The sequence below is a fragment of the Pongo abelii genome, chromosome 2 (assembly GCF_028885655.2).
Source record: "Pongo abelii isolate AG06213 chromosome 2, NHGRI_mPonAbe1-v2.0_pri, whole genome shotgun sequence".
In the NCBI taxonomy this organism is placed as follows: domain Eukaryota; kingdom Metazoa; phylum Chordata; class Mammalia; order Primates; family Hominidae; genus Pongo; species Pongo abelii.
The window spans coordinates 76,047,416-76,072,314 of record NC_085928.1 but is presented as its reverse complement, the minus strand read 5'-3'; the positions used below and the strand labels follow the sequence as shown (position 1 = coordinate 76,072,314).

Genomic DNA, 24,899 nt, shown 5'->3' with positions numbered 1-24,899 from the left:
GTCTGATAGTTTTAGTAAGAGTTATCAAACCCACTGGAATATTTAAATGATTAAATAACCCGAAAAAGTTACTGTTTTGAAAGTATCATAGTCATGAGCAAATAATCTAAATTAGGCAGTTTAGATACCAAAATTGGACCTGACAGGCTGACACTGATCTTGAAAGGCTCTGACCTTTTTCTGGTGGCATTAGTTCAAACATCCATCCCCTTCTCTCTAGGGTCTGGTGCAAAGTGACATCATCTATGTCCATTGTTTTTCCATTCTCATCTGACATTCTTCTTTCTTCTCTCCAAAAAACATGGAAAGGAACTTGTGTAACTGGGATTTGGGGAGCTCCCAATACCCTTTTCTCACAACTCCAGTGACATTCCCACAGAGGAAGGGACTCTCTATAATCTATTTTGTTAAATGGTGAGAAGCATCATTTATTAGTCTTAGCAGTCTTATATTAGAGTAACAAATGGGTGTCTTTTTTTTTTTTTTTTTTTCTGAGATGGAGTCTCGCTCTGTTGCCCAGGCTGGAGTGCAGTGGCACAATCTCAGCTCACTGCAAGCTCCGCCTCCCAGGTTCACGCCATTCTCCTGCCTCAGCCTCCCGAGTAGCTGGGACTACAGGCGCCCGCCACCACACTAGGCTAATTTTTTGTATTTTTAGTAGAGACATGGTTTCGCCGTGTTAGCTAGGATGGTCTCGGTCTCCTGACCTCGTGATCCGACTGCCTAGGCCTCCCAAAGTGCTGGGATTACAGATGTGAGCCACCACACCCGGCCACAAATGGGTATCTTTTGATTCAAATTTGTCTTGTATCCAAAATAGGTACATGTGATCAATGCAAAAAGAAATAAAAATATACAACATTTGATTGTGAGTGATCTTTTCATTATACCTAATGTTTATATGTTCATGATTGCAGAAGGTGTAAATAACTCTTTCTTAGATGTTTAGTTTATTAATCACAGAAATATCTGGAGAAAAGAACAGGAATTTTTATTCTCACTAGCGAATTGTTGATTGGGACTTTCTTGACCCCTAAGATGTAAAGGTTAAGGTTGTCTTTGTGGTTTTCTTTTAAATTAAATCCAAGTGCATCTTAATTAGATTAAATACTTGGTTTTGGACCAAAAATAGGGACTTAAACAAGCTACACTATAACTTATACCAACTGAAGTTGGTAGCTTTTACCTTCCTTCATCATTGCAGTTCTTACTAAAATGGAATTACTGGGAGATGTTTCTTAAAGGATTATATTTGAAGGTTTTCTGGAAACCAAAGTGTGAAAAGTTGACGCACTCATCAGTATGGCATGACATGAATTTGAAGTTTTTTAAAGGCAAGCAAGCAGAATCTTTTGGCATACCCTAATCTAAAAATATCACTTGATTAAATTCACTTTTCAATATTCCTTTTAATTCTATAGTATGGTTTTTAATGTGCCCTTATTTCTCTGAGAAAAAAATGAAAAGCTAGAATCTAAAAATAAAACCCGTACTTAATACACAAGCTAAATATACTCCCAAGTTTTCTTACTGCTACATTAATTCAATGAAATCTAATTTAGGCTAGTACCACTGTTCTGAATAAAGATGAATACGCATTACCAGTTCACATTGTGCTTTAGCATTTTTCTTTGAGACTTATCAGAAGAAATGTTAATTGCTTAAGTCCTTACATAAGATCCGGTGTTCTTTAAAGTTTTCTTGAAGAGAGATTAAGGGAAAGGTGACAACTAAGTTTGCATTTATTTTTAGCTTCATCCTATTCTATTCTGTATTCCAAAAGTAGTCATCCTGACTTTATAGCATTCCTTAAGAGTTAACTTTCCAAAACCCAGATACTATAATGTTGCTCAGTACCCCACCCCTGCTTCATACTCAAATTCCTACAATAGCCCTTGTTGCTTATAAGAGTATTCCCAAACTGGTGAATTCTGCTTCTGCCCAGTGTTTTGTTATTGTTGTTGTTTTCATAGAGATAGGGTCTTGCTCTGTCACCCAGGCTAGAGGGCAGGCGCATGATCAAAGCTCACTGCAGCCTACAGCTCCTGGGCTCAAGTGATCCTCCTGCCTCAGCCTCCTGAGTAGCTAGAACTAGAGGTGTTCTAGCTACTAGAACCTAGAACTAATTTTTTAATTTTTTGTAAAGTCAGGATCTCACTATGTTGTCCAGGCTGGTCTTGAATTCCAGACCTCAAGCTATCCTCCTGCCTCAGCCTCCCAAAGCACTGGGATTACAGGCGTGAACCACCACTCCCAGCCCAGAATGTTAATTTGGAAAGCTACACTGGGAGTGGTGGCTTACGCCTGTAATCCCAGTGCTTTGGGAGGCTGAGGCAGGTGGATTACCTAGGTCAGGAGTTCGAGACCAACCTGGCCAACATGATGAAACCCTGTCTCTACTAAAAATACAAAGATTAGCCAGGTGTGGTGGTGGACGCCTGTAATCCCAGCTACTCAGGAGGCTGAGGCAGGAGAATCGCTTAAACCTGGGAGGCAGAGGTTGCAGTGAGCCGAGATCGCACCACTGCACTCCAGCCTGGGCAACAAGAGAGAAACTCCGCCTCAAAAACAAAAACAAAAGCAAACTCCAAAGAGTTCAGTGCCCAAATGTTAGATTAAACAAGTCCCTTTACTGCAAAGTTTTTTTCTGCAGAAAGAACTAAATCTCCAAGAGGTCAATATAGTTTTTAACCTTTCACAACTTAATCATAAAATATTTTTAAGGCGTTCCTATTTAGTAAGATTATTCTGTGGAAAACAAAGTAAAATTCTAGGGTGTTAACAATGTCTGTTACACTATGACCCTTACTCACATTTCTTGCATCATGTCTTTTATTTTTGTGCAGATACCTTACTACTGTTTGATGACTACACTGAGTATTTTTTTTTTTTTTTTGGTATACATTTAGAAGGTAAAAGTGCAATTTTGTTTCATGGATATATCCTGTAGTGGTGAAGTCTGGGATTGTAGTATGACCATCACCTAAATAATGTGCATTGTACTTGTTAAGTATTTTTTTTAATCCCTCACACCCTCCCACCCTCCCACTCTTCCAAGTCTCCAGTGTCTATTATTTCACATTCTATGTTGATATGTACTCATGTTTTAGCTCTCACTTGAGAACATGTGGTATTTGACTTTCTGCTTGTGGGTTATTTCTCTTAAGATAATGGCCTCCAGTTCCATCGATGTTGCTACAAAAGACAAGATTTTATTCTTTTTTATGGCTGAGTAGTATTCCATTGTGTGTGTGTATATATATGTGTTTATATATTTATGTTTATATAGTGTGTATATATACATACTATATCTATACACACATTTATCTACCTATCTCTATCTATCTATCTATCTATCTATCTATCTATCTCCCATTTTCTTTATCCAATCATCTGTTGATAGACATTTAGGTTGATTCCATATCTTTGCTATTGTGAATAGGGCTGCTATAAATATGTGAATGCATGTATCTTTTTCTTTTTTTTTTTTTGCGACGGGGTCGCACTCTGTCACCCAGGATGGAGTACAGTGGTGTGTTCTCAGCTCACTGCAACTTCTTTCTGCCTGCTGCACTCAAAAGATCCTCCCACCTCAACCTCCCAAGTAGCTGGGACCATAGGCATGCACCAAAACTCTTGACTGTTTTTTTGTATTTTTAGTAGAGACGGGGCCTTGTCATGTTGCCCAGGCTGGTCTCAAACTCCTAAGCTGAAGTACTGCACCCACCTCAACCTCCCAAAGTGCTGGAATTACAGGTGTTAGCCACCGCACCCAGCTGATATCTTTTTGATATAATGATTGTTTTTCCTTTGATTACATACCCAGTAGTGGGATTGCCTGATCAAATGGTAGTTCTATTTTCAGTTCTTTGAGAAATCTCTATACTGTTTTCCATAGAATTGTACTAATTTACACTCCTACCAATGGTATATAGATGTTCCCTTTTCTCTGCATCCTCACCAACGTATTCTTTTTTGACTTTTTAATAGTAGTCATTCTGACTGGTTGTAAGATGATATCTCAGTATAATTTTAACTTGCATTTTTCTGATGATTAGTGATGTTGAACATTTTTTCATATATTTATTGTCCATTTGTATGCCTTCTTTTGAAAAATGTCTGTTTGTGTCCTTTGCCTTTAGTAGGGTTATATAGGTTTTTGTTGTTGTTGTTGGGTTAAGCTCCTTGAAGATCCTGGATATTAGTTCCTTGTTGGATGCATAGTTTGCAGTATTTCCTTCTGTTCTTCAGATTGTCTATTCACTCTGTTGATTGTTTCTTTGGCTGTGCAAAACTTTTAAATTAAGTTTCATGTGTCTATTTTGGCTTTTGTTGCATTTGCTTTTGAGATCTTACTCATGGATTGTTTGCATAGGCCAATGTCCACAAGAGTTTTTCCTAGGTTTTCTTCTAGTGTTTTTATAGTTTCAGGTCTTTTTTTTCTTTGAGATGGAGTCTCACTCTGTCACGCAGGCTGGAGTGCAGTGGCACAATCTAGGCTCACTGCAACCTCTGCCTCCTGGGTTCAAGCAACTCTCCTGCCTCAGCCTCCCAAGCAGCTGGGACTACAGGCACCTGCCACCATGCCCGGCTAATTTTTGTATTTTTCAGTAGAGACGGAGTTTCCCCACGTTTGCCAGGCTGGCCTCAAACTCCTATAGTTTCAGGTCATAACTTTTTCACATGTATTTTTAGAAAGAAATTTTTATTTTTATTTTTATGGGTACATAGTAGGTAATACTAAGCCTTTCATATAGCTTGAGTTTATTTTTATATATGGTGAGAGATAGGGGTCCGGTTTCATTCTCTTGCACATGACAATCCAGTTTTCCCAGCACCATTTACTGAATAGGGTATCCTTTCCCCAGTGTATATTTTTGTCAATTTTGTCAAACCTCAGTTGGCTGTAGGTATGTGGCTTTAATTCTGGGTTATCTATTCTAGTCTCTTGATGTATATGTCTATTTTTATACCAGTTCCATGCTGTTTTGGCTACTGATAGCCTTGTAGTAGAATTCAAAGTTGGGTAATGTGATGCCACCTGCTTTTTTTTTTTTTTTTTTTCTTGCATAAGGTTGCTTTGGCTATTCAGGTTCCACAGGTTGCTTTATTGATTCCACATTAATTTTAAGATTTAAAAAAAATATGAGAAATTACATTGGTATTTTGATAGGAATTGCATTGAATCTGTAGATTGCTTTCGATACCACACTGCATATTTTTAATTCCTTTTCGTCATTGTGCATGTTGTTCTTTACCCTGACATTCGATTTATTTCTTCTTTCTTCTGTCAAAATCTTAATTTTGGGGGGGTCTAGACTGCATGTTATGTACTTTCCTTTATTTTTTATCCTGCAAGAAAATAATTTGCTTTCTCATTTGTAATCTCACAGCATTTTGTTTACATACCACTTAAGTTCTTATTATCTGTTTTGAATCTGGTAATTGTCCACATCTTCCTACAAGATGAGGAGTTCTTCAGGGGCAGGAGCTTTATCTAAATTCATCTTTGCAACTTTCATTTCTTAGTTCTCTGCCAGACATGTAATAAGCAATCATTCTGGTTGAAGAGAATTGAGTTGAATAACTATAAAACTGTAAGTCAAACCATGTCACTCCTCTGTTCAGAAACCTGCAGTGGCTTCCATACTGACTCAGACTAGGAAGTAAAGATCTTATAGAGGTCCCATCTCTGTCCCAATACCTCCCTGACTCCGTGTCTTAACTTTTATCTCCCTTATTCATTCTGTTCCAGCCAAACTGGCTCTGTAATATTCCTCAAACTTGTTCAGAATCCTGTCTTTAAGAGCCCTTTCTTCTACCTGAATGTTTTCCCCTAAACATTCATCTGGCTAAACCGCTTGCCACCTTCAGGTCTCTACTCAAACGCACCTACTTCCTGAAACTTAACCAGAGTCCATTTTTAAAAATTGTAGCCTTCCTTCCTACTCTCAGCTCTCTCAATCCTTCTGATTCTACTCTGTTTTTCCCATTACCACTGCGTGACCTTCTAACACACTATGTCATTTAACTTTTTATCATGGTATTATTTTCCTGCCTCACCTCATCAGATGTAAGTTCCACAAGGGCAGGAGTATTTGTCTGTTTTGTTCATTGTTGTGTCCCATGACCTTAGAGCAGGATCTGGACTCTGCTTTATGAACATATGTTAAGAGAACTGAATGAATGAATCTGGTTTTTATCCCATTTTCTAGTTCAGTGAATTTGTGATGTCTGTTTGTCACAGTATTTCCATATAGAACTTAGTAATATCAGGGTAGCTTTTGTTAGTTTTCATTATTGAAAAATTGTTCTCTGTACTTCAACTCACTCAAGCTGTGAAAGCAGTGAAACATTGCATCAATTAAAATATTCCAATTAACACTAATCAAGAGGAGCAATATTAATAACATAGCTGAACCAGGTTGTTGAATCTTTGTAGCCTCACATATCACTGTAGGCACAGTATGTCAATTAAATAAGATAATTTTTCCCTATTATGAATCTTGGTAAAATAATGAAGATGTTCTTTGGAGAAAAATAAAGCATTATTAAGACATGGGTCCCTGTTTTAAAATAGCATGCTTCTGCTCTTCAATCCAGTATAGCATTGCTTGTATCATTGTCATGATTAAGAATAAAATTTCATGGCATGTCCACTCTGTCAGACACTGAGGTAGGTTTTGGGAGCCTATGAAATATGAAATGTTATTTTTCCCCTCAAGGAAACTGTAGTCTCCCCTGAAAGTGTTTTTTATTCTGGTCCTAGATAATGTACTTATTAGAGGTTTAATTCTAAGCAAACCTCTTAACTTTTCTGAGTTTCAAATATCTTCTACAATTAACGTTTATACTTAATGCCATCCATGTCTGCTTACTGAGATGTTTTCATAATCAAATGAGTTATTAGTAAAAATGTTGGAGTTTTCTCTGTTTGCTAAAAATAAGTACTATAAAAATATAAGGAAACATATCATTATTGGTCTAGTTGCTGCTACTATTATTACTACCACTACTAATTTTGTTCTTGCCATTATTATCATTTTAAATTATGATTGTTACCATCATTATCATCTTTTTCATAATCATTTTTATGCCTGAAGCATGGGCTAAGACACTATATTTAACAGTAACATTTATCCAGTACCCACCAAGTGCCCATCCCTGAAATTTATTGGTAACCCTCACATCAATACTTTCGGAGCCTCTGTGGTCATTTGTGGACTTGTGAAGAGCAGCAAAATATTTAAGTCACCCAACACTTATTTTCCCAGCTGAGGTTGAACAAAGTGACACTCTGCCTTCTTGTGTTAGCTCTAGGTGTATAAACAAGTGTGCTTTTTGCTGTCTGTTTAGTGGCACGTTGTTTGCCTTTTTTGCTTTTTTGTTGGTGATTTCACTGTTTAAAATAGCCCAAGGGAATAGCACTGCAGTGCTGTCTAGTGTTCATAAACATAAGAAAATCATACCTTACAGAAAAAATACGTGTCAGATGAGCTTCTTTCAGACCACGAATTCAATGTGAATGAGTCAGCATTATATATTAAATACCATGTCTTCAAACAGAAACAAGTAAAGCAAGGTTATGTATTGATTGGTTGATGAAATTGTGTGACCAGAGACTGGCAGAAACCTAACCCTGTATTTCCCCTACGGTTTAGTAGTCACTAATTCAGTGCTTGGGGCAACTTTGCAGAGAACATAACTACTGCCAGTAATGTAAATTGACTGTAGACACCCGGCAGTATGGTGCTGTGGCTGAAAGCAATTGAGAACACAAATTGACTTAAATTACTTGACTTAAATGAGAACACAAAACTTTAATACTTTTAGAAAAAAAAATGTAGAATATCTTTATGACTTCAGGATAAAGACGTGTTTCTTAACTAAGAAATTAAGAATGTTAGCCTTAAAGAAAAGACTGATGCATTCATAGGACTGTCGTTTATCAAAGAATACTGGAGAGTGAAAAAGACACACATATAGTAGGAGAAGATATTTGTAAAAATGTAACAAATAGAGGTTCCCAAGTGAATAAAGAACTCGAATGAGTCAGTAAGAAAAATAAAAATCCTTTATATAACTGGGTAAATGATATGAACTGGCATTTTCAAAATGATGAAATGTGAATGGCCCATAAATATATGAAAAACCGACTTTATTAATCATCAAAGAGATACAAATTAGAAATCATGAATTATCATTTCAGACACCAGATTGACATAAACTAAAATAATAAGTATTGCTGAGGAGCAACAGGAATTATCATTTAGGGAGACAAGATTGAAAATTGTCCCAACCATTTTAGAAAACAGATTGTGTAAATATCTTGTGAACTTATAAATCTAAACTTGTATTTGCCACTCTTAAATATACAGGCTCTAGACCAAAGAAACTCTTGAAAATATGTGTAAGACACAGGCTTTTTATATCGGTTTAGTTTATAATAGCAAGTAAGTGGGAAAAGAACTATTGATGGACAGTGGAAAGAATATATTAACTATATTAAGTGTGGTAAATTCTTTTTTTTTTTTTTTTTGTTTGCGACAGAGCCTCGCTCTGTCGCCCAGGCTGGAGTGCAATGGCGCGATCTTGGCTCACTGCAATGTCCGCCTCCTGGGTTCAAGCCATTCTCCTGCCTCAGCCTCTGGAGAAGCTGGGATTACTGGCGCCTGCCACCACGCCTGGCTAATTTTTTGTATTTTTCAGTAGAGACAAGTTTCACCATGTTGGCCAGGTTGGTCTCGAACTCCTGACCTCAAGTGATCCACCTGCCTCGGCCTCCCAAAGTACTGGGATTACAGATGAGAGCCACCAAGCCCGGCAGTAATTCTTATAAAGAACCATTACCACACAATGAAAATGAATGAACCACAGCTACACCCATTGAGACTGAGTCTCAAAGGAATAATATTGAGTAAAAATAGCAAGTGTTAGAGGAATACATAGTACAGTTCCATTTTTATGAAGTACAAATTACTTTCAAGGCCGAACAATACATTATTTAGGGATATATATATATATGTGTGTGTGTGTGTGTGTCTGCGTGCACACACACGCACACACACGTGTATGATAAAAACCATAAGGAAAAAACACATGACAAACAAAATAATCAGCAGTGGGGGTACAGTCAGGGAGGAATACACAGAGGCTTCAACATTACTGGCAGTGCTTCATTTGTTACAATGGGTGTTAGGATCACAGGTGTGCACTTTAGTATTCTTGTAACTCTGCAAAAACATTATTTGTTTTCTTTGTTTACCTAATATGTCACACAATAAAAAATTTTAAATGAGGAAAAACCATCAGGTTATCCGGAGCAAGACAGCCTGGGTTAGTATTCTGGCATTATCATTTACTACCAATGTGTACTTGAGCAAATTATTTTGCTGTTCAGGAATCAGTTTCCTTATCTATAAAAAGAAATATAAAATTACCCACTTTATGGATTGTTCAGAGGATTCGATTTTATGTATTGTTAATATGTGAAAAACACTTAGGATAATGCCTAGCACATAGGAAGAACTGAATAAATTTTAGCTCTGAATACTACTATTTTTACTGCAACCTACAAGTGGCTGAATTAGCTAACATGCAACTAAGCAAGAAAGGTGTGAGCATTGCTCTTATCACTTGAGGACCAGGATACCTCATCTGAGATCTGTAATATCTTCACTAGCTCACCCAACCACACCCACATATTTTGAGCACTTTTTGTTTGTTTGTTTGTTTGTTTGAGACAAGGTCTCTCTGTGTTACCCAGGCTGGTTGCAAACTCCTGGGCTCAAGCAATCTTCCTGCCTCAGCCTCCCAAGTAGCTGGAATTATAGACACACAACACCATGCCCGGCTATTTTAGGGACACTTAAAAGTGTCTTTATCGGCTGGGCGTGGTGGCTCACGCCTGTAATCCCAACACTTTGGGAGGCTGAGGCAGGCGGATCACCTGAGGTCAGGAGTTCAAGACCAGCCTGGCCAACAAGGTGAAATCCCGTCTCTACTAAAAATACAAAAAAATTTGCCAGGCATGGTGGCAGGAGCTTGTAATCCCAGCTACTTGGGAGGCTGAGGCACGAGAATCGCTTGAACCCGGGAGGCAGAGGTTGCAGTGAGCCGAGACCGCACCATTGCACTCCAGCCTGTGCAACAAGAACAAAACTCTGTCTTAAAAAAAAAAAAAGTATCAGTTGCTGCACTGTGTAGCATCCTGATCACTGTGGCTTCATCTACAATCTTTTAAGAAGCCTGTGGAAATTCAAGTGCCACATGAGTTTTGCAGCTGTAAATTTTCTTGTTACAGAAGAGCAATTGGAGTTGCGCTAGAATTCAGTTGCCGAAAACTGCACTAGGAAAGTTGCAAGGCAAAGACAAACCCAAAGAACTCAGAACAGAAAATGATCTCAGGAGCAATGTTGTGAAGATGGAAAGATGACAGGTCAGTGCTCTGACGTGGAAAATGAGAATGTAGCTGGATATTAGCTTGGCTCATATTTTTGAAAACCAGAGCATGAGTAGTCTCAATATTGATAGCCTGGGTTTGAGTAACTCTCTTAAACTCACTTGATTCCAAAGCTTTCATGAGAATCCAGTTGTGCCTTGTGGTGAGGTGAGGCTGTACCTTGGCACTGTCTGTGAACACTGACCTGCATTAAAAACAATGGGGACACTGAGCAGGGCCGAGGTGGAGACTGAGAGGAACCAGGTCGTGGATGCCAAAGGGGGAGAAATTGGCCAGGTTTTTATCCCAGAAGCTAAACTGAAAACTCAAGTCCCTTGATCCTCATTGTTCTGGGTCCACAGTCTGTGCAGATGGAATGTTGATTGGGTGATCACCGCCAGCAAAAAGTACAGACTGTTTTTTTCTACTCTCATAACACTTTCTTTTTTGTTTGTTTGTTTGTTTGTTGTTTTTTGAAACAGAGTCTCGCTCTGTCACCCAGGCTGGAGTGCAGTGGCGCGATGTTGGCTCACTGAAAGCTCCGCCTCCCGGGTTCACGCCATTCTCCTGCTTCAGCCTCCCGAGTAGCTGGGACTACAGGTGCCCGCCAACAGGCCCAGCTAAATTTTTGTATTTTCAGTAGAGACGGGGGTCTCACCTTGTTAGCCAGGATGGTGTCGATCTCCTGACCTCGGGATCCGCCTGCCTCGGCCTCCCAAAGTGCTGGGATTACAGGCGTGAGCCACTGCGCCCTGCCTCTCATAGCACTTTCTAATACTCTATAGCATTTACTCTAAACGCTTTTACAGCAATGCTCTACATACTTTCTTTACACCTTACAATAGAGCCATTGATGTGCCTATCATATCTGGATTGTAAACGTCTTGAGGTCAGGGACCATGCTGGATTCATCTTCATATTCCTTACATCTTCCACACATGGCACCACAAGTAATATTGAAGAAGGGAGGGCTGTCAGGCCGCACAAAGGATGGTAAGATCTTCCTAACTGAAATCCTCTGGCTTCCTAGGATTTCAGAGGCAGAAAACAGTAACTATCCATTGCTGACACAGATGATTACCGTGCTAGTTTGTTAATTGTCTTCTCTTAGCAAATCAGTGTGTATTTCATATGTCTCCTCAGTTGTTTCTCCCACTTCTTCAGCAGCTTAGAAGTTTTGTTTTGCTGGGGAGCTGTTTTTAACTTTTAGATATAAGGTGAAAATGCTTATTTATTAGTTTCCTCAGGTGTTACATGAACTAAGATGACTTCCACATCGGTTATAAATAAGAAAGTACCAAAGTAAATCAGGACTGCTGTGTCACTTGGCACTACTTCACGCCCTTCTTGGCAGCCTCGATGGGGGACGAGAGCTGAGTTGGCAAAGGGGGGAGTGATTTATCCTCGCACACTTAGAAGTAGGATGGAAAGCAGAAAGGTTCTACTTTTATGTTATTTCTTCTTTTCAAATTTTCATATTAACATCCCCTATCCGGTTTCCCTAGCTTATTTTTCTGTAGTGTGCATCAACGACACTATGTGTGATTTATTTATTTTGTTTGTCATCTCTTACCCACATTAAGCTCTTTGAGAAGAGAGATTTTTGCTTTGTTTTGTTTTGTCAGTGATGTATCCCCAGTGTCTAAAACAGTGGCTGGCATCATGATAGGTGCCGATAGTAGGCATACTGTAGGTATTGAATGAATCTTTATTGGTTCTTAACTACCACAAAGTGCACTTAAGAGCAAGGGGCATGAGCAATGGCATTTCTAAGAATTGACAGGTTTAGCACACTGCAGCCTTATCTCTGATTCTTCTTTGTGAAAATGAGAAGAGGGAAACAGCACCCATTGCAAAATCTAAATCGATGATGAATAAACACGTAGCTTGCATGTATATTTGATGATGGTTTTATTTTCAAAACTGTAATTAAATGAGATAAAAATATATGGTTGAAGTTGCCGAAGCAACTTAAATTCAACATAAATAACAGCTGCTCCTCATCTGGGAATTTCATTTATACACAGAACTTTTTTTTTGCCCTTAAAAGTTTTTAACTGGTATACAGCTAATTCAGCATCCAGTATCCCAAGATACACTTTATACTCAAAGAAGATGGAAAACAGAAAAGAAACAGCCCTCGTTGAGCCAGTGATTAAACAAACCTGTTACTCACCATACTTTTGATTTCCCTAAAATAGCTATGATGCAAAGCATGTCCAGTTTCTTAGGAGCAATGAATCTAAGCGTGACTGGCATTTTTTAATGAGTCATCAATCCCTACTTTATTAGTTCAAAATCCTGAAACTGAGTACATAGTGAAGAGTCTTCTGTTAGCTTTGAAAGCAAAATTTTTCTGCAGAGCATGGATGCCAGAAGTACTGATAACATCTGCCTCTCCTTTTAAAGTAAGGATCAGTGCAGTTTCCTCCCAAGCTTCTTGGAGGAAAAAAATACCACTCTTTGGATAGAATTAAGAGAAGGTATAATTACTTGAACATCAATCTAGTTTCATTTACGAGTAGGAAGTGAGAAACTGCCCCTCTTTCCTGAGAGATTGTATCCACTGCCACTAAGTGCTAGGCAAATTTGGTAGTGAGTTCACTGCCTAGGTTTATATTCCAGAAAGGTTAATAAAAGAAAAGAAATTGAATGAAAAAGTTTGAGATGAAGAGATTTCTTTCACTTTGAAGCAGGGTTTTTCATGACCAATTGTATGGCTCGTAGATTTGTAGTCTCTGGGGTTTGATCATGATCTGTGGTCCTTATGTCTCCATTTAGTAACATGTTTCCAAGGCTTTTCTGTAGATTACTGACTTTATCATGGCCTCTTGATGCATAACTTTTCAGCATTTTCTTCAGAGAATATTCATTCTGGTGTTACTTGAATGTATCTGATTTGCCTTCGAAGGTGCCTATTTATTAAGAAGATTGGTACAATGAATTACAACCTGCTAATTTTAATTTTCACTGGGGAGAAAAAAAGGCTATAAAGTAAAATTCAAAATGAAGAATCATATTTCTTTCTGTCAAAGCTATAATGATCATAAGTCTATCAGTTATAAAATTATCACACTAGATGAAGAACAGATAATTGTATGATACATCACTGACTGGCTGATAACAGCCCTAATCACAAATAATAGGCCCATGCAATTTGCAAGGAGTTGTTTCATGTTTTCATCATCTCTGGCATTCCCTGGGGCAGGGGTGAGTGGGCGACTGGATGGGAGGGTATTTATTTTGCAAAGCAATAACTCCATTTCGTATGTTGATTACATTCCAATTTTAATTTATCTCTTAGCTTTCCTTTTAAGGATGGGGATGCGGGAGAGTAGGTGGCTCCATACCCTTGATTGGACACCTTTTCTTGAAGTTATTCTCCAAAGCGTCCCTGGCTATTGAGCATACAAAGGTCCTTTGTAGCCAAGACGCTGGAAAGCAGTGTGTCATGAGGACAAATACAAGAAAGTTCACCCTAGTCCAACAGGTCTCACCAACCACCACAGCCTGTGAAACAGGAAGAAGAGCAGTGCTCAACAAATACTAATTAAGTATCTACTATGTATCAGACACTGTTTTGGGCATTGGCTATAGCCTCATAAAAACTGGCAAGATTCCTGCCCCGCAGTGAGCTTTTATTTGGGGAGAGAATGGAGACAGTAAAAAAGAAAGTACACAAATGAGAACCGTAGTTGCAGATGGTGGCGGTGGTGATTGCTGGGAAGGATGTATTAAAGAGGGGATGTGACAGAGAGTAACTGGAGCCAGGTCACGGTTGACTTTGCTTAAGCCCTCAGGTAATGCTGCTCTGAAGAAAGGGCATTTGAGTTGGTTCCTAAAGACTAAACATGATAAGCCAAAGAATGGGGAAAGAGCACTCCAAACAAGGGGAACAACAAGGACAAGGGTCCTGAGACTGGGTTAGCTGCAAGGTGTTTGAAGAACAGAAAGCAAAATGTGGCCATTACGATATAAATAAGTAAGGAGGGAAGTGGCAGGGAACAAAGCTGGGGACGTAGGCAGGGGCTGGATCCTGAAGGGCCTTTGCAGAGCACAGTGAAGGGTCCATATTTTATTCTGAAATTTACCAGGCCAAATGCCTTTCTGAAACCTTTGTTTCTCTTTGTGTTGTGTAAGTATAAAACCAAAGATAAAGAATGCAGCTGCCTAACCATTAACACTCCTGAGTCAGGATGATATGGGAAAAGAGATGAGCTCCCGTAGAGAAAAATGCTGGTAATAATAGCTTGCATGTTAGGGCACCTGTCTCCGAAGGAGAACAACATTATTAACGATGCCATATCTCACTAATTGCAGTAACCTCATGAGTTAGATAGGTGTACCTTTTTGTGGAACACACAGGGAAACTCAGATATTTTAAATTAAGTTGTTCTTTGGCCTCTTAAATAGCACAAAGGTCTAGATAAAATAGAGTATGTCAAAGAAATGAGGAAAAGGAAAGAACTAAAATGAGAAATAAAAATAGCTATCAGGAACGCTGTAAGCTCCCAGAGAAAAGGGCAGCCAAGCAACGTTTATTTTCTGTAAAGTCAAGAAAATAATAGTTGAGGGGTGAAAAAGTGTGAGAGTCTCAAACAGTCAAACAGACCATCAAAAAGTATGGTTTCATCCCTGTTATTTAATATGATATAGAATAGAAGTTATATATAGGGACTTCTGGGTCGGGAAAATCCAGATTCTAATCTTAAGCTCTTGGATGTTTATTTTTCTTTCTATTAAATGAGAATAGTAACAGAACCCACCTCAAAGAGTTGTGGTGAAGACTGAATGAATAAATACATAGAAATTGAGAAATTGTGTTACTTCGCTAAATTGGATGGAACTGGCCTTAGCATTCTTCCAAATAGATAATATTTATAAAGTGGTTAAATTGCCAAAGTTAAGAAGCCTTCTTAACTTGTAATATTAATTATGCTATTTTTAATTCTTGCCTAGGTTTTGTTCCTGGAAACAAAGAGTGATGTGTGATCTAGTAATGTGGTGCAAGAAGAGAAAGAGGAGAATAACCTTCCATTTTGCTAAATAGAGGATTACTGACTCTAGGCAAATTTGTCTTTGGCAGGCTCCACACACCACTTTCCTCATCCAGTTTTTTAGGTCATTGTCCTTGAACTTTCTCAGCACTATTTTGCCTTCTCCACTATTTCATAGATTAAATTTTTCTTTGATTCTTCTTTGGTTATTCAAAACTCACATTTGAAGACTCCATACTGCTCTTACTTACTTCTTAAGTGAAAGCAACCTGATTGAATTAATTCACTCTTCACTGAAAGTGATTAATAGCAAGGTCATACTTTTGAAGGTGTTTATGGTTTAAAATGATATTTTTGTAATTCCAAAGTAATATCTAAATTGTAAGGTTTTATTTGGTATGACAGAACAGGGTGAGAAAAACTCAGGCAGTTGGAGAGAGAACACTGTGAGGGCTGGAATCAGCACCTGGGACAGCTCTGAATAAGCTTTCCCTTTTACTCTGAAATAAGTGTATTAAGGATTTCCATAGTGATGTTCATGGCTGCAGAATTATAGGCTCTGAAAAAAAAAAAGAAACAAAAAGGTCAGAAGTCATTTCTGTGAATGAGTCATTTGTATCTCAAGTGTACATTGACTTAGGAATATTAGACCTAGCATAAGATTTTGGTCCCGGCCAGGTGCAGTGGCTCACACCTGTAATCCCAGCACTTTGGGAGGCAGAGGCAGGCGGATCACTTGAAGTCAGGAGTTCGAGACCAGCCTGGCCAATGTGGGAAACCTGTCTCTACTAAAAATACAAAAATTAGCAGGGCATGGTGGCAGGTGCCTGTAATCTCAGCTAGCTACTCCAGAGGCTGAGGCAGGAGAATCACTTAAACCCAGGAGGCAGAGGTTGCAGTGAGCTGAGATCACGCCACTGCACTCCAGCCTGGGCAATAGAGCAAGACTCAGTGTCAAAAAAAAAAAAATAGTTTTGGTCCCTTACTTTATTTTTATTTATTTATTTATTTATTTATTTATTTGAGGCAGAGTCTCACTCTGTCGCCCAGGCTGGAGTGCAGTGGCCTGATCTCGGCTCACTGCAAGCTCTGCCTGCTGGGTTCACGCCATTCTCCTGCCTCAACCTCCCGAGTAGCTGGGACTGCAGGCGTGCCCGACCTCCTGGTCCCTTACTTTAGACTGCCAACAAACTGGGGTAATTAATGTCAGGTTTTTGTTTTTGTTTTTAGACAGAGTCTTGCTCTGTCACCCAGGCTGGAGTGCAGCGGTGTGATCTCGGCTCACTGCAACCTCCGCCTCCCAGGTTCAAGCAATTCTCCTGCCTCAGCCTCCGGAGCATCTGGGACTACAGGCACATGCCACCACACCCAGCTAATTTTTGTATTTTTAGTAGAGACAGGGTTTCCCTGTGTTGGCCAGGCTAGTCTTGAACTCCTGACCTCAAGCAATCTGCCTGCCTCGGCCTCCCAAAGTGCTGCGATTACAGGCATGAGCCAGTGTGCCCAGCCAAAAATCACATATTTTTACATCCTTTAAAAAAGGTAGTGGGCCATTATCCTCAGCAAATTGACAGAAAACCAAATACCACATGTCCTCACTTACAAGTGGGAGCTGAGATGAGAAGACATGGACACATAAAGGGGAACAACACACACTGTGTCCTATTAGAGAGTGGAAGGCAGGAGGAGGGAGAGGATCAGGAAGAATAACTAATGGGTACTAGGCTTAATACCTGGATGATGAAATAATCCGTACAACACACCCCCATGCACAAGTTTGCCTGTAACAAACCTGCACATGTACCCCTAAACTTAAAAGTTTTAAAAAGGTAGACAAATATCAATTTTACTGTTTTATAGAAACAATATTTTTAAGTAACACAAGCTTTCTCAGACCAGAAGATTATAGGAAGACTTTCTCATGAAGAATTATCTGAATCCAGGGTATACGTGCATATACCTTAAACGTAAGTGTTATAAAGAATACAGTTCATGCAATGTAAAGGATAAGATATCTGATTCACTTCAGCATCAATCTTGAAAACATAATTAGGAGTAGCAGAAGAGGATATATTTTAAGTCTTATCAGGTTTTTTTTTTTTTTTTTTTTTTTTTGCCACAGTAGGGTTGACTTGGCCACTCTAATGTTACTTTATCTGGTGGAAGTTTCTCCCAGTGAGTCACTTTCTGTAAACTTTCCTTTGGATGCTCAAAAATCATACTGATAGTGCTAACATTTATAGACTACTGACTTTGGACCAGGCAGTATCTTATGTGCTTTACATGCATGATCTTAATCTTAAGAAAGTCCTATGAGATAAGAATTATTGTCCTGACATTAGAAGTGAGAATTGAAGTTCAAGGAGATTAACTAACTCACCTACATCATACAGGTAGAAAGTAAGAGTGCTAAGTTTGTACTCAGGTCCTTCTGACTCCAAAACCAGGGTGTTAAACCATCAGGCAGTTCTTCCTCTTGCTATATACTCTCTTACAGGGAAGTGCAGTTTTCCTTCTTCCTAAATGGAAAGAATGTCAAAAATACGGCTTTGAAACTCAGGTTTTGTAAATTTCGATTTATTTTCACTACAAGTCTCTTCAATCCAGGAAATCATAAAGTGTGCATCCACACACACACACAGAGAGAGCAAATGGCAGAGAGTCAAGACATAACTTTAAATTTGCTGCATGATAGTGAGTTTTTAAAGTTACTCTCCAAAAATACCTCTTTTCTTTTTATAAATGGTGCAATCATCATTATGGAGATCATATTCATAACAAATGTATCACTTGACTATTTTTCCAAGTTGATTTTGATCTCCTTACTGATTGCTTCTTTCGAAAGGAAGCAATAACAAAGGGAACTGGTGATGACAATTTCTTGTTCTAAGGCCACCCTGGGAGAATTAATAGAATCCAGGTCTACCCAAGTCAGGAAAAAAGTGAATTGGTATTTTTTTACTTGCATTAAATAATACATGTATTACATGCATGGTTACTGTATCATGTTTCCTTATTTTCTTTTCTCCCTTCTCTCTGTGGATTCTTAACAAACTATGATGTGTGATATTATCTCATTAACCTTTCCTGGCCATTTTAAAACTAAACTTTTCATACCTTCCTCTGAGTCATCCCACCCTGTGACTAGCTTCAGCTCTTCCTGTCCATATGTATAATGGCTAGTCCATTAATTATGACCTAAATAAATTACTCTTTCTTATTTACTGTTATTACTTCTCAAAAAAGATCTTGGACCCTCTTGATTTTATATCCTCTAGACTACAATCCGGTATTTATGGTAAGATACTTCTTCCTCAGCTCTAAATACTTAAAAATTTCCCAGACAAAAAATATGTGGACATTTTCCTCTTACTCTCTGATTTACTCCATGGCCTGAATTCCAAATGTTTTCCTATATTAAGACTTTTTATTATTGATAGCATATTGTAGCTTTAAGGCCTTTGTACACGTCCACTCCTCCAGGAATGTAACTGCTAAATCACTTCCTCTCTGGTCACAATGAGATAACACATTCCAAATACTATGGCATATTTTCTAATCTCATTTTAAAATGAAATTCAGATATTACATTCCATAGGAGAATAAAGGACAGCTGTTTTCACAAATATGATATGAAAACACATCTGCCACACAATTGTATAATCCTTAGCACATGGCTGTTGGAAAAAGTTATGTAAAATGCTGACAAATGAAATCAACACCAAAAAGTAGAGGTATTTATTTTTTAAAAATCTACACATCACATGTCAATGAACCACATATAAACCTTGAAAGACAGGCTATTTTGAGAAACAATGGTGCATGGATGTTAATTCCTTGTTTTACATATACATTATTTATTCAATCATATCTTTAGTGACCAATTGCAAAAGGGAATACAACCCAAGTGTATTTGTTTAGCTACCTTCCTAACAAGGCAACAATCCTGTTTCTTAATAGAGTTGTTTCTGTTTATTTACTCCTTGTTCAACTTCACACTTTGCACCTAACATTTAAAATCTCCATGTTGAGTGCCCATCCACAAAGAAAAGCAGAGGAATAGAAGATTTGAAGCCAAAGTACTTATACCAACCCATCACACTATGTGTTGAAATGTGGATTTCTTTCCATATTCACTGAGTGTAAATTTTATTTAAATGAACGTTTTTGTGTCTCTGGCATGGCAAGTAACTGATTTGAAAGCTCTTTTTCACTGACTTTACGAAATCAGTGAAGATGCCATAGATTATGGTGCTTCAGAGCAGTAACTTTGGAGAGAGACAAAACATGAGTTTGTATCTTATGGCCACTTCCTAGGCACATGAAGAAGGTGCTGCACCTCCGTGAGCTTCAGCTGTGTCACCTGTAAATTGGGAGTTTAAAGTATAATGGAATTCAATGAGATCAGATAAGAAAAGTACTTGGCCACATGATATGACTACAATATAGTCTGCAAGTCAATTCTATTGTTGCTATTAGTGTGATGGTCACAGTGATAGAGCATTATCCATAATGTATTCTGTCTCATAATGCCTGCTGCTACTGATCATTACCCAAGTACCAAGGCTTTGGAGATAAAATGACTCTGGATCCTCATCTCTCACCTTATACAAAAAGCAACTGAAAATGGATTAAGGACTTAAACCTAAGACCTGAAACTATAAAAATTCTAGTAGATGACATTGGAAAACCCTTCTAGACATTGGCTTAGGCAAGGATTTCATGACCAAGCAAATGCAGTAAAAACAAAGATAAATAGCTGGGACCTAATTAAACTAAAGAGTTTTTGCATGGCAAAAGGAACAGTCAGCAGAGTAAACAGACAACCCACAGAGTGGAAGAAAATCTTCACAATCTATACATCTGACAAAGGACTAATATCCAGACTCTACAACGAACTCAAACAAATCAATAAGAAAAAATCAAACAGTCCCATCAAAAAGTGGACAAAGGACATGAATACACAGTTCTCAAAAGAGGATATACAAATAGCCAAAAAACATATGAAAAATGCTCAACATCACTAATGATCAGGGAAATGCATATCAAAACAACAATGTGATACCACCTTACACCTGCAAGAGTGGCCATAATCAAAAAACAGTAGATGTTGGTGTAGATGCAGTAAACAGGGAACACTTCTACACTGCTGGTGGGAATGCAAACTAGTACAGCCACTATGGAAAACAGTGTGGAGATTCCTTAAAGAACTAAAAGTAGAATTACCATTTGATCCAGCAATCTCACTACTGAGTATCTACCCAGAGGAAAAGAAGTCATTATTCGCACATGCATGTTTATAGTGGCACAATTCACAATAGCAAAATCGTGGAACCAACCCAAATGCCCATCAATCAATAAGTGGCTAAAGAAACTATGGCATATATATATGATGGAATACTATGTAGCCATAAAAAGGATGAATGAACAGCATTTGCAGTGACCTGGATGAGATTGGAGACTATTATTCTAAGTGAAGTAACTCAGGAATGGAAAACCAAACATCATATGTTCTCACTGATATGTGGGAGCTAAGCTATGAGGACACAAAGGCATAAAAATGATACAATGAGGCCAGATGCAGTGGCTCACACCTGTAATCCTAGCACTTTGGGAGGCCAAGGCAGGCAGATCACGAGGTCAGGAGATCGAGACCATCCTGGCTAACATGGTGAAACCCCGTCTCTACTAAAAATACAAAAAATTAGCCAGTCGTGGTGGCAGGCACCTGCAGTCCCAGCTACTCGGGAGGCTGAGGCAGGAGAATGGCATGAACCCGGGAGGCAGAGCTTTCAGTGAGCCGAGATTGTGCCACTGCACTCCAGCCTGGACGACAGAGTGAGACTCCATCTCAAAAAAAATAAATTAAATAAATAAAATAAATAAAAAAAGAATGATATGATGGACTTTGGGGACTTGGGGGGAAGAGTGGGGGGGGCAAAGGATAAAAGACTACAAATATAGTGCAGTGTATACTGCTTGGGTGATGGGTGCACCAAAATCTCACAAATCACCACTAAAGAACTTACTCATGGCTGGGCACGGTGGCTCACGCCTGTAATCCCAGCACTTTGGGAGGCTGAGGCAGGTGGATCATGAAGTCAAGAGATCGAGACTATCCTGGCCAACATGGTGAAACCCGTCTCTACTAAAAATACAAACATTTGCTAGGCGTGGTGGTGCACACCTGTAGTCCCAGCTACTCAGGAGGCTGAAGCAGGAGAATCACTTGAACCTGGGAGGTGAAGCTTGCAGTGAGCCGTGATCACGCCACTGCACTCCAGCCTGGCAACAGAGTGAGACTCCATCTCCAAAAAAAAACAACTTACTCATGTAACTAAATACCACCTGTATCCCAATAACTGATGGGAAAAATTTTAATAAATAAATAAATAAAAATACATTGCTGGTAAAGGCTTAATCATGAGTGTACAAACTTTAACATAATACCCATTTACACACATAGCTCTTGACTTAGAAAAGTATCATATTGTTAACTGTTAGGATCTGGATAGATATTCATACCTGAAAAGAACAATTTGAGATATGTAATCTTTCCCTAAACATGTGCATAAATATCATGTCCTTTGATTCACATCTACAGCTCACTCTAGTGTGCATTTGCTATTAGAAACCTTTTCTTAGTTGGAATGTTTGGGATATGCTTTGGCACTGAATCACAGCATTCGCAATGGACAGAAGAAATATACTGACTGTGTACTTGAAACAAAGAACATTCATTCTCAAAATTAAGACCTGCCCATGGTATGTAGACCTGCCCATGGTCAACACAGCTAATAAGTGGCAGAGATGGTTTTCAAACTCAGATCTACCCAAATACAGCCTTTCCATTTGCTGTATAGGTAGGGTTTATCATCTGGAATCTATTTCAATTAATGACTAATCAATGTTTCTGATTATTTTCTCAAATACCAGATTAATGAGATACACTTCAAATGCCTAAAACTTGTAGAAGTGAATGAATTCATAAACTAAGAAGGAAAAAACATGAATACAGGTTTTTAAAGCTCAGGAAGGATAGTTAAAAATCATTGCCCATATTTCTCATTTTCTTTCTCATTTCTTAATACTATTTCTCTAATCAGAAACCATGATTGGTTTTGCCTAGATGATACCTGATCTCTACTATCTATCAGCTCTTAATTTTTCATGCAACTCTGGAAATTGAATGGGATATCTGTGCAAAAATGTAGATGACTTACTCTAAGAACCTATATGCAGAAGTGACAATTCAGACTGATTCAGTGTTACTTTTAGGGATAATGGTTTAAAATATTAACTCCATAACACAGTTTTTAAAATCCTGGTTTAATTCCTTTTGAAGGAATCTCAGACCGTTTCAATAAAGACAAGAAAAATACCATGTTCTATCCTCACCTGGTGTCCATTGAATAAAAAGAAGTTTATTACATCAGAAATGTAATTCAAATCATAGCACTGATTTGTTTTGTGCTGAGTATGTGTGTGTCCTTCACGTTTGCTTTTCACAGCCCAAACCTGGCAGTCTTTGGGTTGCTATGATTAGGTGTTATGTGTCAGACCTGCCTGCTTGAGCCCCAACAGGACGGAAGCTTTGTTCTCACAATGCTTGCCTTCTGAGTTGGCAATCAGATGGTACTTAACAGAATTTTTATGAAAACATAAGTGATGAAGACAATAATGTACAAACTTAAAATGTCCCTAATTCCAGAAGAATTTGGTAATTAAGACATGTCTATGTGTAACTTTTTAAATATCCTTAGCACTCCTTGAAACAAAGCCTGAGTGTGGAAACATTCCAATTTGTAACTGCAGTCTTCCCAATTGTTGTTAGGAGTACATGAGATAATCATCATAAAATACTTACCAAAATGGCCAGCATGGAGGAAATCATCAACAAATGTTACTCTGCTCTAGTGTGCACAGCCAGATGGTTTGCAACCCTGCACAACATACTTGAACTGGAAGTCCCCAAATCCAATAAAAGGTTATTAAATCAAATGTAATATACAACAAAAAATGAAATGGCACTTAACACACTCCTTATTGAGAGGATTTACATTTGGGAGGGTGGAAGAAAAAAATGTTTCTTGAACAATAATATGTCTCACTTTATTAGACATATTTCTTATATTAACTCATTTGTATTTGTAACTGCCTATTTACTTATACTGTGATCTTTGGGTTTATAAATGTCTTATCTCTCTAACAAGACTTGACCTTTTTGAGGTAATAAAATATTCTTCTAAAAAGAACCATGAACAGTGCCTTCTAAATATTTTAAAGTACACCAGAAGAATTTTAAAACAATTATGTGTCTGTATATTTGTCTATTTATACATTTTATATAGAGTTGTTTGTATATAAAGAGAGACAGTCACTCTGGGTATATATGGAGAGACAGGTATAATTATATATAATAGAATGGTTTGTGAAGTGAACAGAATGGTATCAGAAAACAAGAGTTTGCATTCTGATAATGATATTTAAATACAGAGAGGTCTTGGGCAGGTCACTTAACATCTTTAAACCGCAGTTTCTTCACCTAGACCTGCACTATCCAATATGATGTCCTGGCATGATGGAAGTCTTCTATATCTGTGCTGGCCAATGTGATAATCACTAAGTGCATGTGGCTATTGAGCACTTGAAATGTGACTAGTGTCTGAGGAACTGAATTATAAATTGTATTTAATTTTAATTATTTTAAATCTCAATAGGCACATGTGGTAAGTAGATATTTTAGTGGACAGTCTAACCATAAAATCAAGGAGGATGGGACAATATCATATGAAAAGAAGCTCTCCTGAATTCCCCTGGTATGGGTGCTACAAACGCAGTTTTGAGCAGAATGATTCTCTTTTGAAATAGTGGTACTCTCCCTTGATATCTTAGGACTTTAAAGTTCACATCACACTTCGGGGACTGTTGTGGGGTGGGGGGAGGGGAGAGGGACAGCATTGGGAGATATACCTAATGCTAGATGACGAGTTGGTGGGTGCAGCGCACCAGCATGGCACATGTATACATATGTAAGTTACCTGCACGTTGCGCACATGTACCATAGAGCCTAAAGTATAATAATAATAATAATAATAATAATAATAATAATAATAATAAAAGAAAAAAATAAAAATAAAAATAAAAGTAAATAAAGTTTAAATGCTTTTTCCCGTATTTCTCCCAACAGATCTTGACAACTTTAAAACAAGAACAAGAAGCACTGTGTCTGTTCGTCGAGGTCAAGGAATGGTGCTACTGTGTGGCCCGCCACCCCATTCTGGAGGTACATATAAATGCACTGACATATGCACGCTTCACTCCCTGTTATTTTTCTTCCTCAATATTATCCCTCCTGACACCAGCTGAATGCACAGTGTCATTTATAGAGATTCCCAAAGCCCCTCCATGTAGAGGAAAAACCATTGTGAATGCCTGCCATCATTAGGATAGGAAAATAC

The 24,899-nt window shown here is 38.3% G+C and overlaps 1 protein-coding gene across 5 annotated transcripts in view; it reads left to right on the top strand.

Moving 5' to 3' along the window:
- The window catches only part of CNTN4 (contactin 4), a 992,918-nt gene that overhangs the window by 725,071 nt on the left and 242,948 nt on the right, over window positions 1-24,899 (top strand). For all 5 annotated transcript variants that reach the window (XM_054551881.2, XM_054551876.2, XM_054551877.2 and 2 more), the window contains one exon: window positions 24,629-24,724. In XM_054551881.2, the coding sequence (XP_054407856.2) occupies window positions 24,629-24,724 (96 nt within the window). The remainder of the gene's footprint in view (window positions 1-24,628; window positions 24,725-24,899) is intronic.